Source organism: Zonotrichia leucophrys, chromosome 5 (assembly GCF_028769735.1).
Source record: "Zonotrichia leucophrys gambelii isolate GWCS_2022_RI chromosome 5, RI_Zleu_2.0, whole genome shotgun sequence".
In the NCBI taxonomy this organism is placed as follows: domain Eukaryota; kingdom Metazoa; phylum Chordata; class Aves; order Passeriformes; family Passerellidae; genus Zonotrichia; species Zonotrichia leucophrys.
In genome coordinates this window covers 12,012,682-12,032,230 of record NC_088175.1, presented here as the reverse complement: position 1 = coordinate 12,032,230, position 19,549 = coordinate 12,012,682, and the positions used below count along the sequence as shown (strand labels likewise).

Here is a 19,549-nt window from a genome sequence, read left to right as displayed (position 1 = left end):
CTTGCAAGGTCTGTGCTCCTGGAGCGATCATCACTATTCATGGGATTTGTCAACACCATGATTTTATCGATGCATTGAGCATATTGAATGCTTTCTGTGGAATTCCCAGCCCCTGTGTCACTGTCACCTGGGAGAATCTCAGCTTTTATGAAAGAAAGTACTCTGTCATGGTCACACAGAAAAGCTGGAACATAAGGTCCTGGTGCACTCTGTAAAGTCATAAAGCTGTGGGCAGAGGAACCATTAAAAATAATGGAAAATATTGGAGTTCTCATTTCAGTGTTTACAGCATGGCTTTGGGATTTGGGGTTGGAAGTGCTGTGAATGTTATCCACAAGCCCTGCAGTGAGCAATTGTTAGCATGGGGTTGGATTGTCTGCAGCTCCCACAGAAAAATTGTGTACCAGGAGGAGGCAGCAGAAAAGTCTGACAAAAGTTTCTCACAATGGATTCAGCCTCCTGGAGGGGTAGAGTGGACTCTGCAAACTGGCAGGAGCAGAAGGTACCCAGTGCTGTGAACATGCAGACTCAAGGGAATGGTGCTGGCTGCCTGCCTGGGGTCTGCACTGCCTTCAGACAAAACTTTTGCCTGCTTGGTGTGGAAATTGGTGACTTCTGACCTGCAATTCAAACCTGGCTTCTGCCCTGAGCAGTCTGCAAACAGCCCATGCACCAGCCTCCCAAAGCTTGTCCAGAACCTGCACTGATTCAGATGATTCAGATTCAGATGAGACACCTCCCCTAGCAGTGATCCAGCTCTGCTGCCTTCCCTGCCATGTTTGGATTGATCATCAATCCAGGTGTCCATTCCACACACAGTCAGTGATCTATAGAACAAACTGATGGGAACATCAGACATTGACCTGTTCAGAGGAAGACAGTGAAACAAACTGCTATTTCAGGATGTCTGTGGCCTTTTCATTGGAAAACCTTAATAAAAAATGCTTATGTTGCACAGGAAATCTGGTTAGTCTCCATGAAAGAACCTCTCAATTGTTAATCTCATTTCTGCCAGAGACTAAAATTTGGCTGCCGTGATCATTGTCAGCCTGTTGATCTAATATTTGTAATCATATCCGTAATTACACAGCCAATCACTTTTTAACGGGCAGTAGGACCTCAGAAAAATGCATCTGGCTGGGCTAGCAAATCCACCCACTCTAGAGGTTCCTGCTTCTAACTTGCCTAGCTCATAATATTGAACAATTTGTAAACTTCCACTGAAGTCCATGCAAGCCATGATTGATATTGTTCCCCTTCACTGTACAAATGCACCATTTGAGTGTTTTGATTCCATTTATCCTGTTGGAATATAGCCAATAACCCTGTCATGAGGTGAAAGACAGATCAGCTGCTCCAAATATCTTAGGGAGACACAGACTGAAGTTAGTTAATAAGAAGAGAGACAGTCTTCTTACGAGGCAATGAGTCAGATTATTTTTTAATTTCCTTATATCCTATAGATAGCATTTTGATTTCCTTATATCTTAAAGAGAGCATATTCATAGCTTGGCATGTAGCATAAGTGAAAATACCATGACTGTACATGCTACAGATTTTTCTGTCTGAAGAACAGATATTTAAAACTGAGACTTCTACTAAACTATCATCATTACAGTACCATGCCTGCTTCTCATCTGTCTCGCTGTGGTTCATATTAGTGCAGGGGAGTTTGTAGTTACTGTAGAGATAAGGGCCATAAATTTAGATTCTCAAATGACCAAATGTCAAATTGGACACCAGAAATCCACCAAAATCCTCTGGAATCACATCGTTGTGAATTCCTTCTTGTCTCCTCTTGGAAATCATGACCTTCACTTGGCTGTGGGAAATGCCTAGAAAAACTCAGAACCTCCAAAACAAGATTCACAGTGTTGGGCTGTGTTTAAGACATGTTGTATAATATCTGCTATAGAAAAAGTTTAGCATCTTTAAAGAATAAACCAGGACCAAAAGAAATGGAATTTTCACTTTCCTTAATCACAGCTGATTCCTGAAACATATCAGCTTTCTGGGAACACACCACTGCTATCTAGGTTTCAGAGGAGTGTCCTACTCACTTTGTAGATAATATGGATTGCATTTGCCCAAGCTGTGGCATGGGCATTTCACCTTTGTGGGGATGCTCACTTTCAAAGCCTCAGTTGTTTCTCCACAGGAATAGTGCTTATGTTAAGCAAAAAAGAAATAGTGTCTCATTATCAAGAAAAGGTAAAAAAGAGGGAAAAAAAGAATGTTATTTGTCACTCATATTGTAGAAAAGGAGACTATTTCATATCTTTGCAAAGTCCTCCCCCAGAGCAGAGAGGAGGTGGACTAAGAGTGGAAGTCAAAATAATTGGAGAGGGCTCTTGACTACCTTCCAGGGAAACAGTGAGAGTTCCCATTGAATTGCAATAAAACCAACTTGGAAATGCTTCCACTTTACCAAGTAGTAACTGCACTCCAGTCTGAATAGCCAAAAGCCGGGACTGGTTGATAAAACACCCTGAAGTCCCTGTGAATACTCTGAAACTTCAAAGCTTAAGCAGAAGACAGAAAATGAAATATAAAAATGTTGACAGCGTTGCTAAGGAACCAATAGCAAATGTGGCATGTTCCCCTTGATTGCTTTCTGTAATCCACAGCTGCCATCAAGGCTCTGCAGAGCTGCTGCAAGGCCAGGGCCAACTCCAGCCAGCTGGCCAGTGCTGAGACAGGAGGATGGAGGGAGAGTGCCTTGAGGGTGCCTACCAGCATTGTGTAAATAAAATAACACTACCCCTTGTTTGTCACTCCATCTTTGATAGTCTTGTGCACTTTTGGCACCACATAAGAACCTGTGGATCAGCCAGAGCTGAGGGACCACATGAGCCAGCAACGAGGAGAGATTTTCATGTTCAGAGGCCACTTCCTAAGAAAACTCCACAGTCCTTATGAGAATAGCTGAACTCGGGGGTGTTTTCAGGGAGTTTACAGAGCCACAGGTAACACAGTTGCCCAAAATAACAATGCAAGACCAACAAATGGTTTCCAACAGCCACCTAAATGCAGAAAAAGGGGAGAACTCTGTGACCGTGTGATGCAAAATGCAGTGTTCCCTGCTGTTGGATGCAGAACTGAATTTATTTTATTGCAACAGTGCTACATTCAGTCTCAATTAAATGCACTTAACAGACCCATTTTCAAGTGTAATTCATACTGCATGACAAATTCTTCGTTTACAAAAGGAGCATCCTGAGATAAAAATGAGTAATTCTTTTTAACAACAACAACAAAAAAAAATTCCCAAGAAAGCAGGTTTTAAGAGAAGGAAATGATGTGCCACATACTACTAGGAAGCAGACAGTCCAAACGCTTCACACTATAATCATTGAATCATAAAATGTCTTGGGTTAGAAGTGATCTTAAAAATCATCTAGTTTCACCCCCCCTGCTGTGCACAGGGATGCCATTCACTACGTCAGGTTGTTCAGGCCTCATCCAACTTGGCCTTGGACAGAGTATTACGTATATTATCCTGGTAAGTGTAACGTTTGAATGATATGAAGGAAACCAATATAGAGAGCTGTATTTACAGCAGGGAATAGAGACAATTTAATCAACTATAAACATATATTTGAAAGCCTTTGCTAGGGCTGACTTTATGTGAGACTGAGGAAAGAAATCTGTATCAGGGAGGGACAGAGTTTTTTTAATAGACATGTTGTAGAAGATAAAATCCAGCTTCAGAGCCACAGTACCTGCACAGCTGCTATGCTTTTCCAGACAAGATTAGTATCTCCAAATACTCTGGAATTCATCACCCTGCCAATTATTAAAAAAGCCCATATGAAGCAAGATCCAAAGCAAACAGGGATCCCCGCATTTCTCATTTGTCACTCCACCTGCCAGTACCACACACATTAGACTGAATTCAGGGCTTTCTCCAGATGTTTTGGATAGATAAGACTCCTGCATAGCCTCTACAGTACATGCTGACACATCCGTGAAGGGACTGTGGCTCTTACTTCCAAAGTTATCTTTCAATAAGAGTATATTTTTTGTGAAAGAGCCAAGGAGAACTAAAAAAACCCCCTCCTCAGCAGCTAAAGGAATCATCTGTAGAAACTGCTTCTTGAGGATGACTGAGTTGACTAACTCAACAGATTCAATTTGCATTATTAACAATAAACATAATTACATAGATGTATCAACAATACTTCCAGATAGTGCTGCAATTACAGGCTGATTGAACAGACTGTGCATCATGAAATCAAAGCCACAATTACTCAACAGAGAATGTGAACATGGTGAGACACTTGTGCAGTATTAGATTACAGTGCTGCAGGAAATGACAGAGGAGCCATTACATTATAGTCAACAGATTAATGCAGAACCAGTACTTCAGGGAGGGGCAATTAAAGCCAACATGTCTTCAGTTCCAGTGGCAAGGTGGTGAAGCTTGTGGCTCCTAGGTTACCAGGGCCTTGTTTTTCTGATGTCTCACGCAATTACTTCCCATTCTCCTACACTGATGATAGCTCTCTCCCTTCTTTCCAATTTCCACTGCCTTTAATACTCCAGTGCATTCAGCCACTTATGCTTTTCATTGTTAGAGCCAGCCTTGCTTTCTATCCACCTCAGTGGGCTTTGGGACTGTCCCTAAACACTTTCTGACAAAGACTCTCCTCCAAACTCCTGTTTTTAATGAAGGCTTTGCTGGTGTATTTGTGCAGATGGCTCTGCCCTCTGGCCTCTCTGCACTGCACTGTGAGGAGAAGACCTGCAGCAGGCATAATGACCTTCCTGGGCTTTGCAAAGCAGGAACACTTGCAGCATTAGATGAGTAATTTTAACAACTCTGCCCTTTCATGACGGAAAACATACAGATCATTAGCAGTTAATAAAACAGTGGATTTGGCAAACATTTATTACTGTCTAGGAATTTCAGACTCACAGCCTAAGTAGCAGCCAGTATAATATTTAGAAAGCATTTGTGTCATTAGAAATACTGCTTTCTCAGAAATAAAAGGAAAAGTCTGTTTCTTCTCTTTACATAAAAATTATTTCACTATCTTTTCATAATTTGATTGAGTCCTGCAAAGTGAATCCAACTAATTTATGTGAATATTGATGTAATTACTGAAGAAATGTTCAGTTTCTTAAAACCCTCCGCAGCTATTAGTGTATTGATGGGTTGACTCTGAGGACCACTGCATGATGGGATCTTTTCAACATCAGCAATCATTAATTAGCCAGGTGAAGAACTCTGTATTCCATCTAGAGGATAACTCCATATTTGATCACTTATCTTTTCGTCTGTGCCCCAAATATAGTAAGTTTCTTATAGCATAGTCTTTAGTTCCAGCTTTCCTAAAGCTACCAAAAACTCTACAGAATTTTAACCAGATAATATCTTAGACTTTACAAAAAAATCAGTTTCTTATTACATTTTCCTGCCACGCAACAAGGAAGCAACATAGCAACATCATTCTGTGCTCACTGCTGAAGTACCACAGGATCTTCTCTTACCAAAATATGAGGCCCAAGAAGCCCCACTAGCTGGTATTTTGCTAACCTCTGCACAGTGAGAAAGGGAAAAAGGTATGTTCTTCTTACACTCGCTTTCCATTGGGTTTAGGATTCCACTTTGCTCTGGCTCTGCTCTCACTCCTTGGAATCCTTTGGGCCAAACTTTGCCATCATTTATGGGAATGTATTTGCCACCAGGTGGATGAGGTGTCTCTGATACTTCTCACACTAAGGGAGAAATAGTTTCACTTCAGCTCTTGGATGGTGAGACTGAGGCAGTCTGCTTCAGCTACCAGCCTGCCTGCAAGACTAGGAGGCTTAACTTAGGGGAATTGGATGTTGCTCTGAGACTTCCAGATGATATCAGATAAAGACATAGGATATTATAAACAGAATTTTTAATAAAATTACTACTTCTGCGGTATTCTGAAAAAAATATTCAAGGTGTCAAAGTCTGCTACAGCATGGAAAGATTCCCAAGAGTTTTATTACCAAAATTTTTGAAAACATTCATGCGCTTCACATGTTTTGAATTCTGCTTGTCTAGTTCTAAATAATTCCTGCTCCAAGAACTCTGCTTTTCATTGGTAATCAGACCACAACAACCACACATTATCAGAGGGAGCTGATATGCAGATGAGTCAATAGCCAGAAACTCAGGTGAGCTATCCAAATTAATAGATACTGCAAAAAATTAAACATATTAGTTGTGGCACTAATCAACACCTACCACAGCCAGCAGGCAAACAGGATGGGACAGAAACTTCATGATGTGCCAGCACACCTCAGCCCCCAGAACAAAAGAGGCAACTAAAAGTTATGCCATCCTGTTTATGCTGTAGTAAAGCACAGTGGGATTAATACAGCTCTGAGAGTGAACACTTGCTGTACTGCTCAGCTGTCTCCTTAGTAATTATTTAGCTAAGAAACAAACACATATTGCCATTTCCTTATGATTCTTGCTATTCAGCAGTTGGTAGTTTTTCTTCATTTCCTGATCTCCCTCTCTCAAATACACACATTTTTGTGCAATACCTTCCTTCAACTGTAACAGTATGCCAAAATGAACTCTGCCCTTTGCAGATAGAAATTGTTTTTTCTACTCTATTCGATTTGGCATCATTTGCCCTTCAAATAAGTCTTTGCTATATTAAATTTGGTCCTTTTGGCTACAGAACCAAAACCAGATTTGCTCAACTTTATTTAAGGTAGTTGTTAATCTGGAAAATGGACAAACATGTCACTTCCTCACAAAGCTAAGGGATATCTGGTTGGACATTTTGACATTTTTCTTTGCAAAGTGTTTGGGGGTTGGGTTTTTTTCCCAAAAATAAGACTATGGCAAGGGTTGGTTACAATTCATTTCTTTATTCAAAGAAAGCTTGACAAAAAACTTCAACATTGTCAATTCATTCTACTTGCTTTTTAAACTAAAAGCATATATTGCCTTTTCAAGTGGATGAAAAATAAAACTTAGAATCAAGTTTTCACAGAAAATGTTACAGTATACTCCAAGTTTAATTAATAAATCTCTTAAACTAGTTATTGTTAAAATTAAGTGCATCAGTTATTTTAAAGAATGGTCTCAGCAACCTTTCATATATGACCTTGTTTTAACCAATACAAGTAATCAAATCTTCAAAGCAAGTCTGTAGCTAATGTTGTCAAGACAATTCATTTTTAGTGTACCTAAATGTTGCTTTAATGTGATTGCTGCCAAGAAATAAAAGTTTACAACAGTAAACTATGCATAAATATGTTTAGGAATATAGTAAATGCCAACTCAGATTGTGTAAATGGAGGACAGCATATCCAAGAACATGAAGTTCATCCAGATTATTTCTAGCCATGCAGAAAATGTAGTTTTCAAATCGTTTAGGAAGTAAGAGTGTAAGGACTCCTCCTCTACTTTAGCATCTCCTTTCCAATGCACAGTAGAATCTGTGCACTTTGGAAATTGCTTCAATTGGAGTAGCTGAAGAGTCTCACTGGAGTTTTGGCACCACCAATGGTGGGAAAACGCATTGCTGTTTCAGAGGGATAAGCTCATGGCTGCAGCCCTTACCTCCTACTCTGCTGCAGCTGCTTGGTGCTAATCCACAGCCATGGAGCTGCACTAAAGATGGGCATCTGTCTGGGCTCTCCAGAGAAACAAGGAATTAGCAAGGTGCCTTCATTTCCTATTCTTCCCTTCCCTTGGCAGCCTGGCCAGCCCAGGGAAACAGAGGCAGGGTGAGGGCTCTTTGTGCCTGGGGACGCAGCAGAGTCACTGCAGAGGTGCTGGAGCTGCTCTCACCCGCACCGGGAGCCAGGCACAGACACCAGGAGGGCAAAGGACCACAGCCCTTCCCAGCCGAGAAACACACACCGTGCCAAGGAAGAGCAGAGAACTTGTGGCTGATGGTTCGAGTCAGGAACCATCAGGTGAAGCTTTTCTAAGGGAATGTCATCCTTGTGAATGCCCAACAACTCACATCAAAGGGGTTTCAGTGAGAGCCATTGATGGAGATAAGGCTGAAGCTTGTTGACTTCCACTCCTTTTTGAAAATGAACTGGCTCAAATGTACAGTACAGACTTCAGGAAAAATAGTGGAGGTGAAGGTGGCATCCCTATTTTTAAAAACCTTTAAAAAAACATATTTGGTGATGGGAGAAGGAGGAAGCAATCCTGTTGCCTAATATCAGTCACTTATTTGAGCACCTTAATATTAAAAGTCGTGTCCATAGTCCCATGGATGGACAATATAAAGTAAAAGACTTCCAGAAGGTGAGAAGCCTTATTTTGAGTTTGGAAGAGAACCTCTGCTGAGTTGTTTCTGTGAGGAGCCCATAAGGGTTACTATTCTGCTCATAATTATCCTTCACATTGTTACTTGCTAATTAGTAGGTGGTAGGAATACCTTCCACCTCTGAACTGTTTGAATAACTTGTAAGCAGCAGAGAAGCTTAATGGTTAATTTGCTACTTTGACACATGCTTTTTGTTTTTCTTTTCTAAAAGAAAAAAATCCAAATAGTCCTTAAACCCTTGCAATTTGATTCATTTATTGAAGTTGATGTAAGTAAAGCCCATTTATGAAAAGAGGGTGTCCAAATTGCAGCTTTTGAAAACTCAACCCACTATATGTAGCTGCAATGGCAAGATCAGTATTTTTCCAATCTGTGGATTTCATTTTATGCAAACATAAAAAGCTCTAGGCAGCTAGACATATACTAAGAAAGACAAATTAACATCAACCACATAAGCAATCCTAGTAATTTCCTGTATGTGCAAAGGGAAAATAAACCTCTTTGCTATTTACTAATCCCAACCCAGTAGTTCCCCAGCCCTCAGCTGCCCTCTCCCTCCTCAAAGGCCTGGGAACAGATCTGAGGGCTTTAGAGCATGCCTAAAAGATCAGCAGTAAGCTTGCTGCAGAAAAAAGAACAGGGGTAGAAAACACCAACTAAAAACAAAGCACAAAAACCCCCACCCTTTCTGAAAAAGTCTCAGTATTTTTTGATATGAAGAGCTTTTTGGTGCCCCTGAGGCTATGTTCATCTTTAACAAACAAGGGCTCTGTGTTCCTTCCTGTTACCCCAGCTCACTCTTTTGGGTTTGTTTGTTTGTTTTGTTTTGTTTTGTTTTGTTTTGTTTTTTTCTAGTAAGCATAACTGTAGAAATCAGAGGCCCTTGGATCATTTTAATTTTTTATACAATATTTATTGTTTAAAGTTCCTATCTTGACATCATCTGTACTCTGCAGCCAGATTGAAATTCAGGATGTGTAAAGTTAAGGCAAGCAGCCAGGTTACAGAACCACATTTGTATTTCATTTCCAGTTTGCCAGCACAGTTCACCCCAAGAACTGAAGCCATTAACCAGATCACCCCAAACACAGTGTTCCCCTCCTGCTGTTCATGTTTTCTGTCACAGCTGTTCCACAGTTTGTCTTTAAGTGAATGAGGTGGGAGACAATCTTGCCAGCATCCTTTTACACTTGCTCCCATATATAATTTCCTAATATTTATTGATAGTAAAAAACCAGATAGATGCCACAAATTTGTCTTGTCACCTTAAAATGGAAAGTTCAGCTTTTACACTCATCCTATACCCCTACCATTTAGGTCAGTTTATGCTATAATCCTCACAGTTAAAATGTCTGCAAAGCTACATGGCACTAAAATCAGGCTTTCCAAAGAAAAAAGCTATAAGAATTCTCAATCATAACCAGAACTACCAATTACAGGTATAATTTGGAATAAATATGGGTCTATCTTAGTCTAAAGGGAGGTTAAAAGGAGGAAGAATTGTGTGGAGAGAATGTTCTTGCATCTTTACACTGTAAGGTTAAAAGAAATACAGATGCAATCCTGTAAGACTGTAAACTCCAAAAAGTGAATGTTGTTAAAGCAAAGAATACCTGTTATATTTAATTTTGTTTCAATGTCGTTAAAAGTTACAGAACAGCTGATACTGTAACAAAAAGGCAGCTAATTCATAAAACGATAAAAACAGATAAGTCAAATTAAATTCACAGTGCACAGCAGTAACCCTTGTGAGCAAATGGAACCAAACCAAAGTAAATGATCAAAACCTCACACCTCTCTACGCAGCTCAGCCAGTGACATTAATAATTAATAAAGTTCCCTACTCAGACAGGAATTCTAAAGAAAGTGTGAAAGAAAAAAACAACATCAAAGCAAAGCAAAGCATCCTACTGTCTGCTGTAAACTGAAGCCTCTTTTCACAAATGCTCTGATCCCTACGCTGAAGGCAGTGATGGATGTAAATGTGATCTATATGCTGGTTGACTGGGTGAGAGCAGGCTGGCGGTATTTTCAGACTGTGCCCTCATCTTGGCTGTGACCTTCCCGCTGACAGTGATGCCCTCCCGGCCCAAAGCAGAGGGGGAACCTGCAGAGCCCGGAGAGAGAGCTCCGGCCGTGGCGGGCCCGGTGTCACGGAGCCGCCGCCGGCAGAGCCCGCAGGAGCGGAGCTCCGGCCATGGCGGGCACGTCGCGGAGCCGCCGCCGGCAGAGCCCGCGCTCACGGGCGGCGCAGCCGATGCCGAGGAGCGGGATGAAACCGGCGGGACCCGACCCTGCCTCGGCTCCATCGGGCTCGAGCTCAGGCCGAGCTGTGCCTTGGGAACGTCAGAAGCGGGCACTGACAGGTTCTCCTGCATTTCCCCAGGAGCACCACAGACCGGTATAACTCAGTGTAGGGACAAAAGTTTTTGTGGAGGGAGGGATTTCCTGAAACTTCATCCATGTTCCTAAAGTGCTGCCACAAGAAAAACAATTCTTACAGCACACACAAAAACGTTTTTATATTGACCAGCTGATGCAAGAGGCGGAAGAAAGGATCAGCTCTAGGAAAAGCCCGCTGGAACTTTAAAGGTTTGCCTCGCTCTTGGCCGTGCCTCTGCGCTCCCCTCACAAGCCGCGGGCAAGGGCGCCCCCTGCCGGCCGCTACGGCGCCACACCGCGTTTGGCCTGGCTCGCTCGCGTGTCCCTCGCCGCTGCCCGTAGTGACGCGGCCCGGGCGGTGCGGGCGGTGCCGGTTCCGGCGGTCGCGGCGCGATGGTGAGAGCCGCCCCTGCACCGCGGGAGCCCCGGGCACCCCCGGCACCGAGCGCGGCCTCGGGGGGCAGAGCCGGCTCTGACTGCAGCGCCGAACCGGGGCCTTGTGCCCCTTCAGCCTCCGCCGCCGGCGCCCGGCGTTTTGCGGAGTCACCGCCGGCGCCTGCAGGCCGCGGCCCGGCCAGGGGGGAGCGAGGGCGGTGGGGACGGGCGGGACGGTTCTTTGGTTTTGGACAATAAGCTGGATAAGTTGGAGCTTTGTTTAGACAGGAGAAGTCCAATTACGGCATTTCTGTACGTGGAATTGCCCGCAGGCGTCTCGATTCATAGAACTGCACCTATATTGTTTTTGTCGTTTGTTTTTTTACCTTTTGTCTAGGGTCAAAGTCAGAGTGGTGGACACGGGCCTGGTGGGAGCAAGAAGGATGACAAGGTAACTGAACCCCAAATAAACACCTACAGAAGGAGCTAGGGGCGTGCTGATACAGAGCCTGGCTGCAATAGGCTTCTTAAATTTACTTCTAAAAATTATTGTTGTATATGGAACTGCATAAAATTATGTTCTTGCTGGCTCCGATGAATGTCTTTTCTGGGTGTACATTGGAGAAAACAAGTGTTGTTCATAAATAAAAAAGGGAGCTTAAGAAAACTGAAATTTCTTCACAGTAACTTGTTTTTCTGAAAAACAAACAAACTATAAATGTGTCAGGGTTAGGAAAGACTATTTGCCTTCAGGCTGTCACTTAGGGAGCTGTTGCTGGCTTGGAAGTGGCATTGCACAATGATCTGCAGTAGGAGTGTATTTCAGGTTGGGGGACATCAGGGGCCTCCCTGGTCTCCTTAGAAAAGGAAAGTTCAGTGCACATGGCAGGCAGTGACTAGGCTGGGAAGCTGAGTGTGTCTGATTTATTGACTGAAGAGCAGCAGGAAGGTGGAGATTCAATGTTTTTCTCATTGTGTCATCTATTAGTTTTGTTTGTGATTTACTTCAGGCTTGAGCCTTCCATGTCCTATATTCACTGAAAAATGGCAGAAGTTTAAATTAGAGGGATGTAAAATAAGCAGGACAAAAAATTTTTGAACATTCTTAAAAAACAGGAGTAATGTTTCTTTTGGGCTTCTTGCTGGAGATCATAAAGAGAAAATTTTGTTATCAAGTCCTTCACCTCCAGCCCTTTTTTAGTCTGTGCACTTAACACCTGTGTGTATTGTTTACTTGTTACTATCCCAGTTTTTTAAATTGAATTATTTTTATGAATAAGGACAAGAAGAAGAAATATGAACCTCCAGTTCCAACCAGAGTGGGGAAAAAGAAAAAGAAGACCAAGGGACCAGATGCTGCCAGCAAACTCCCTCTGGGTAAGTGATCTGCCTCTGTGGAGGTCACTAACACAATGCCAAATGTAGTTTTATTTCTAATTAACACAAAAAAGCCCCCCGCAGAATAAGATTATTGTTTTGTAAGGTGCAGCCCATGAACTCCAGGTAAGACAGAGAGAAATTGAACTGAGTGAAAATGCAGGGGAAACATTAAATCTGTTTTTCACCTGGAGTTACAGTGGGACAAGTAAGGTACAAGTTCCAGTCAGGAAAATAAAGCAGAATTTCTGGTAATGAATTAGTGGTTAGTTGGTGCCATGTCAAACTTGTTCTAAAATCCTGTATTCTGTTTTGGTTGCAGTGACTCCCCACACACAGTGCAGACTCAAGTTGTTGAAATTGGAGAGAATTAAAGATTACCTCTTAATGGAGGAAGAGTTTATCAGAAATCAAGAACAGATGAAACCTTTGGAAGAAAAACAAGAGGTGAGGTTTGAGTGAAGTGTTACTTCTAATGTTACAGTAAATGCTCTTAATTAATGTGAGCTGCTTCATATCAGAGCAGTGAAATAAAGTACCAGCAGTGTGCAAGTTCATGCAAACATATCAGATTTATCACAATTCCTCATTAATTGGCTAAATTGTTTTAGACCAAGCACAGGTCACTACAGATGAAGCCATGGGAGTTTTTTGTTTGTTAATGCTCAGTCAAAGTACAGCTCACAGATATCCATCAACAGAGAGAGAAGATTCTGGTTATTCCCATCCATGTGAATGGTGTCCATAGGGTAGCACTAAATTAACGGTGGGTTTTGTTACTGACCTCTGTCTTTTTGGGGCAGTAGAGCCATAGGAAAGACTGGTTCTGCTGTGTTCTGTCTGAATTGTTGAGCCAGTGTTGTACAAGAGTGTTTTTGCCTGTGATGTTCAGTTGTCTCCTGGGTTTTTGCTGACAACAGGAGGAAAGGTCCAAGGTGGATGACCTGAGAGGAACACCGATGTCCGTGGGTACCTTGGAGGAGATCATTGATGACAACCACGCCATCGTGTCCACGTCTGTGGGATCAGAGCACTATGTCAGTATTCTGTCTTTTGTGGACAAGGACCTGCTAGAGCCAGGCTGCTCTGTTTTGCTAAATCATAAGGTGAGTTGTTTTTATTAAATCAAGTTTCTTACAAGTTGTTGTACTGTTTTAACTGACTTTCTTTTTCTGAAGACCGCAGGAGAGAGAATGCTGTTTATGTCACACACCTAAATAAATGGGCATAGGGATTAGACTTCAGCTTGTATTAAAAATGCTCCTTGCCTTCTGTGACAACTCTTAATTCTTGAATTAGGTTCATGCTGTGATAGGAGTCCTGATGGATGACACAGACCCTCTAGTGACTGTGATGAAAGTAGAGAAAGCTCCTCAAGAAACCTACGCTGACATTGGTGGCCTTGACAACCAAATTCAAGAAATCAAGGTATTCAGTTGTACTCATTTACAGTTAACCAGGAGTGTAACTTGTGCTAGGAGTTGAGAAGGGAAGCAGCAGGACTGGCTGCTGTTCCTGGAGTGGTGTCCTTTATCTTTCTGTGGTGCATTTCTTCATTAGATTTCACTAGGCAGATTCGTGGAACTCAGTGTTTTAAGCGGGTCACCAGAGGCTGTGTGCACAGGAACCTTTCTCAGTGCTCAGGAACCTGTAGAGCTCAGAGCTCATAAAATCTCTCTAATAGCTTCTTACTTTGCAACAGGTAAAGTTTAAGTTGTTGCAAGATGAGAGTTAAATTGTACAAACTGCAGAGGCTGTTTTGCGTGTCTGATGCCATCCAATCTAACTTGAAGATTTAGTCTTTCAGGGCAGTTGCTTGTTTAGTTTTTGCATTTGTTTGTTGTTTGGTTGGGGTGTGTTTGGTCAGTTGGTTTTTTTCCCTACCAGCAGAACTCTGCCTGAACCTTGCTAAAACTCAGCCCTTTTGATCTGGGTAGGTGTCTAAAACCACAAATGCTCTTAAAATCGATGGTATTGGGTAACTTTATAGAAGGCACCCTTTCCTAAAGAGTTCCCTGGCCCCAAGGTCGTCCATGGTTGTTTGGGGTTCAGGAGCTCCAGAGTTCTAAATGTGGGATGGTATATTGAGGATGGAGGAGGGGGAATGTTCACTGCTGCTCCACCACACGTCAGGTGGGAGCAATAGGAAAACTTGTGCAGATGGAGAGTTTGTCTGCCTTACAATTGGAGGCAGCAGAGGGTCATACTGTTTGATGTGTGTCTTGAAATCAGTTTAGTTCTTTTTGCCTTAACTGCTTTCATTATTGCTGCTTTGAAGATCCCTACAGATCTCTGTTGGAGACCACTCAGTCTTACAAAAACATGTTTTTCTTGTGTTTCAGGAGTCTGTGGAGCTTCCTCTCACCCACCCTGAATATTATGAAGAGATGGGAATAAAGCCACCCAAAGGAGTCATTCTGTATGGCCCACCTGGCACAGGTATTTTACAGTCAGTAACACCTGTGCTGAGATAATACAAGTTAAATAATTTACACTTGGTTGGCATTTAAATCTTGCCAAGTCTGTCACAAATTTCATACAACTGTTTTGTTAGGGCACTTTTTTCTTTCTCTTTTCCTTCTCTGCAAACTAATCACAACATTTCTTTCCAACTGAAAATAGGCAAAACTTTACTGGCCAAAGCGGTGGCAAACCAAACATCAGCAACGTTCCTGAGAGTGGTGGGCTCGGAGCTGATCCAGAAGTACCTGGGGGACGGCCCCAAGCTGGTGCGGGAGCTGTTCCGCGTGGCCGAGGAGCACGCGCCCTCCATCGTCTTCATCGACGAGATCGATGCCATCGGCACCAAGAGGTGCAGTGCACGGGGGGCCAGGGGCAATCAGCTTCACAGAAATGCTGCTTTTGCAGCTCTGCTGAGACTCACTTCCTTTGCTCTGCTACATTTGCATACACTGTTTTGATGTATTCATTTGTAACAAGTAACACTAAAGTAACTTCTGTGGAAACACAATTTATCACAGGCTTTTCATACTAAATGGACATGACCAGAGATCACCTCTGTTCTCCTGCAGCATCTCCAGGAGAGTGTCTAAACCTGAAAGAGACACTGTGTATATGGGATTCTCTAGCTGCAAGTCCATATACAATAACTGGATTCAGTGACCCAAGGTTAAAGCAGAATATTTAAAATATAGAATATATCCTTTTGTTGTTTGCCTCTTGAGTAGGTGGCTAAATACTTCTGTTCTGAGAGTATTTTACAGAAAGTTACACAGTGTATGTCATGAAGAAGCATTCCTTGTGCCACACTAAACTGTTGTTCAGTTCATATCCAAGCTGTATTACTTTGAAAATTCTATAGGTTTGTTGGAACTGTCCAGTGCAAATAGTCTGTAAAGTAGTCAGTGTTTTTTAAATAAATAAGAAGGTAAGAAAAATGTTTACTACAAGGCCACCAAGCCAAAGTGCTGCCAGCCCAAAGTGCTAGCTGCTGCCTTATGTATGGATGTATGTGCTGTTAAGAATTAGATTTTTTCCTTTTTTATGTTGATTTTGTTAGGTGGGAAGAAGATATTTCCCAATATATAACAAACATGGAAAAAAAACCCCAGATCTCCTTCACATGATGGCTTCCCCAGCTACCAGAATAGTTCAGTGTCTCTTTAATTACCTATATGTCACAACACGGTTCTGGAAATCTGTTTTGTTTATATGGATAAACATTAATTTTTTATTTAAATCTTTTATGGATGTGTACAAACAAAATGCCCCTCTCCCACCTTTGTGCCAGTTACTTAGTGCTTTTTCTGACTATTTTTTTTCCCAAAAGGTATGACTCCAATTCAGGGGGTGAGAGAGAGATCCAGCGCACGATGTTGGAGCTGCTGAACCAGCTGGATGGGTTTGACTCTCGGGGGGATGTTAAAGTTATCATGGCCACCAACAGAATAGAAACACTGGACCCAGCTTTAATTAGACCAGGTAAGGGATTTCTCTGCTGTGTATGCTTAAGCCTCTTCTCTTGTGAAAGGACTTGTCATAACTGGACACACACAGGCTGGTAAAAAGACTGAAACTTGTTCTTATTCACCATCTCATCCATGCTGCTGCATCTATTCACAAGCTTCTAAATATGAGAAAAATCTTTGGAAGAGAAGAAACACGTTAATTCCTTTATATAGACATAAACAATATGAATATTCTTCCTTTCTATTAAGATGGCACAGCCATTTTCAGTAGTTGTTGAGCAAGCTGTGTGCAGCAGCAGCACACCTGCAGCAGCTGGGGAAGGCAGGGCAGCAGCACCTGTGTTCTGGGGGTGAGAGCCTAAGCTTTACCAGAGCCAGCCTGGATCCTGGTGCAGGGAAAGCAGGCTGCTCCTTACTGACCTGGCACACTCCTGCCATTTGGGGGATGAGTGAGGGAGACATGTTGAGCTTGAGCAGGCACAGGAAGTATTTTTAAATGGCCACTAAAAATGTACCAAAGCATAGAATGTCTTTGGTGTCTGTTAAGTTGGAAGGTAGAAAATGACACAGAGATCCAAGGAAAAGCTGAAATGCCTCCATGGTATGAAATTGCTGAGGTATGTTTGGCCTGGTTTTGTCAACATTTAGCTTTAGACCCTTAAGCTCAAACCCAGTGCTGTTGGAGTACAGAGGAGATAATACTGTGCCAGAATTGAAAGAGAGAGTCTGACCTTGCTTTCTACTCCAAGACATGATTCATTGTGGCAGGAAGAACCATGGAAGTGTTCAGGTTGGAGAGAACCTTTCAGGTCATTGAGTCCAACCGTTGAGGTGTCATGGCCAAGTCTGTCACTAAGCCACATCCCCAAGTGCCACATCTATGCCTCCTTTGAGCACCCAGGGATGGCAGCTTCACCCCTTCCTTGGGTAACCTGTTCCAATACTTGACAACCCTTTCCATGGAGGAATTTTTCCTAATGCCCAATCTAAACCTCCCCATCTGAACTTTAGGCCATTTTCTCTTGACCTGTTACCTTAGTGAAGAGACCAACCCCCACCTGGCTACAGCCTCCTTTCAGGCAGCTGCAGACAGTGTCAAAGGTCTCCCCTGAGCCTCCTTTTCCCCAGATGTTCCTTCAGGCGTTTCTCACAGGACTTGTGCTCCAGACCCTTCACCAGCTCCATTGCCCTTCTCTGGACATGCTCCAGCTTGAGAGTTACTGCCAGTTAAACCCTTCAGGTGTTCTTCCTGCTGTTTCCAACAGCTGCATGCAGAAAAGCTAAGGCTGAACTTCTCTTTGGCACAGGACGGATTGACAGGAAAATAGAGTTCCCTCTGCCTGATGAAAAGACGAAGAAACGAATCTTTCAGATTCACACGAGCAGGATGACCTTGGCAGATGATGTGACTTTGGATGAGTTGATTATGGCAAAAGATGATCTCAGTGGTGCAGATATTAAGGTCAGTGCACATCACCATTGTTTATACTTCAAAGCAAAAATCAAATCTCATTTTTGTTGCATCCAAAACCATTGTCACCTGAACTGTTTACCAGTTTTCTGTGCATACATCACCAAGGAACAGTGGGATGGTTTAAAATACCTTTTGTGAGTACCAGGTACTCTGCTTTACAAATGGGAAATTATCAAAATCATAATTGTGAGGTAGCTTGTATTGGTAAGAGTAAAATTTCATATTCAGGTAACATAGGTACATAAAGTAATAAAGTAGAAACTAAAAGGAGAGTGTGGCTTCTTGTGCAAGGTATCTTAAACAGTACTTAAGATAGTACAGGATAAGTAGCATTTTTAGGAACTGTTGCAAGGCAGATTAAAATGCAGTTGTATATTAGGAAGCTTCAGCGATCCTGTCTTTTTTAAAGCAGCTAGGGCCCTTGCTACAGTTACCACACTCATGAGCTTAAACCCACAGGACACCACTGTCACCTCCCTGCAGAAGGATCACACAGCTGGATGTGTCTGTCCTTGCACAGGGAAATTACTGTTGTTACAAAGCTGCCTTTCTGTCAGGGAGGTGTAACTCGTGACTACCTCTGTCCTTTGGGACAGCTCACCTGGCTTTATCCAGCCTGCTTTAATGCTACAGAACAGTGTCAAACTTTAGAATGTAGATTTTGTTAACAGCCTCACTTGTACAGTTACTGCAGCAGTGGGAAAGATGGAGCTGCCTTTGAGGGTGTGGTTTGAAGGGGTTGCAGAGCAGGTGTAACCATTCTTGCTTCCTGTGTTGCAGGCAATTTGTACAGAAGCTGGATTGATGGCTTTGAGGGAGCGGAGAATGAAAGTAACGAATGAAGATTTCAAAAAGTCTAAAGAGAATGTTCTCTATAAAAAGCAAGAGGGAACCCCTGAGGGATTGTATCTTTAAGTCATTGATCTCTTTGGGAACTATACAGACTCTCTGTGTTGGTGAGATCCTTGTGTAAAACCACACAGCTAGTTTGCATTCATGAACAGGCTAAAAGATGGTGGGTTGTGGGTTTCAGTCAGTGTAACTTTTCACTTCCCAATAAAACATTTATTTGAATTGAGCTGTTTTGGTGGCACAGCCCTGCTGTTTACATGAAACTGTCTGTTGTGTTCACTGACTCAAGAAAAAGTGTTGGTGCCCCAAGTGCTTGTCTCAGTGACCCACACCATGCAGATGCTCCAATTCTTAGTCCTCCTTAGGCATAGCAGTCTCTTACAACCACTCTAGCACTGCTGTTGTTCTTGATTACCTTCTTATATCTTTTTTTAGGAGCTAATAGGACAAGTGTCACTTCTGAGTAACCTCAGTGTCATCAGTCATTTATACATGAAAATCAATGACAAGTATGCAACTGTGAGTAACAGTGAGACACACTTTAAAGGTACCCATCTCTAGCACTTGCAGCACTTGCAAGATGGATGTTCATTAGTAATCTTACCTTAAACATCTAAACATGTTTGGATAGGGTACTTTTAAAATTAGAGTTTATAAATTTGTTTTTCCCAAAAGGGTTTCAGTTCATTAGATAAACATCTGAAAAGAGACAGCAGTAGGAACAGGTTCAAGGGCCCCATGGCAGGATGTGCACACTCCTAAGGCACCAGGCCCAGTGCTGGAGCTGCAGGGTCTGGCATGCAGCAGATGTGCACAGAGAAATCCCAGCTACATGTGCCAGGCTTGCTGTTCTACAGCACAACCTTGAATTCTTCCCC

General features: G+C 42.5%; 1 protein-coding gene across 1 annotated transcript; it reads left to right on the top strand.

Annotated features, from left to right (window-relative positions):
* The first annotated feature begins 10,895 nt into the window (after positions 1-10,895).
* Positions 10,896-18,897, top strand: PSMC1 (proteasome 26S subunit, ATPase 1). The gene is made up of 11 exons (XM_064713484.1): positions 10,896-11,060; positions 11,437-11,490; positions 12,320-12,416; positions 12,739-12,863; positions 13,337-13,522; positions 13,716-13,844; positions 14,759-14,855; positions 15,039-15,228; positions 16,207-16,358; positions 17,653-17,807; positions 18,600-18,897. The coding sequence occupies exons 1-11, from the start codon at positions 11,058-11,060 to the stop codon at positions 18,732-18,734; spliced, it is 1,323 nt and encodes a 440-aa protein (XP_064569554.1). The 5' UTR covers positions 10,896-11,057; the 3' UTR covers positions 18,735-18,897.
* Positions 18,898-19,549: the final 652 nt, after the last annotated feature.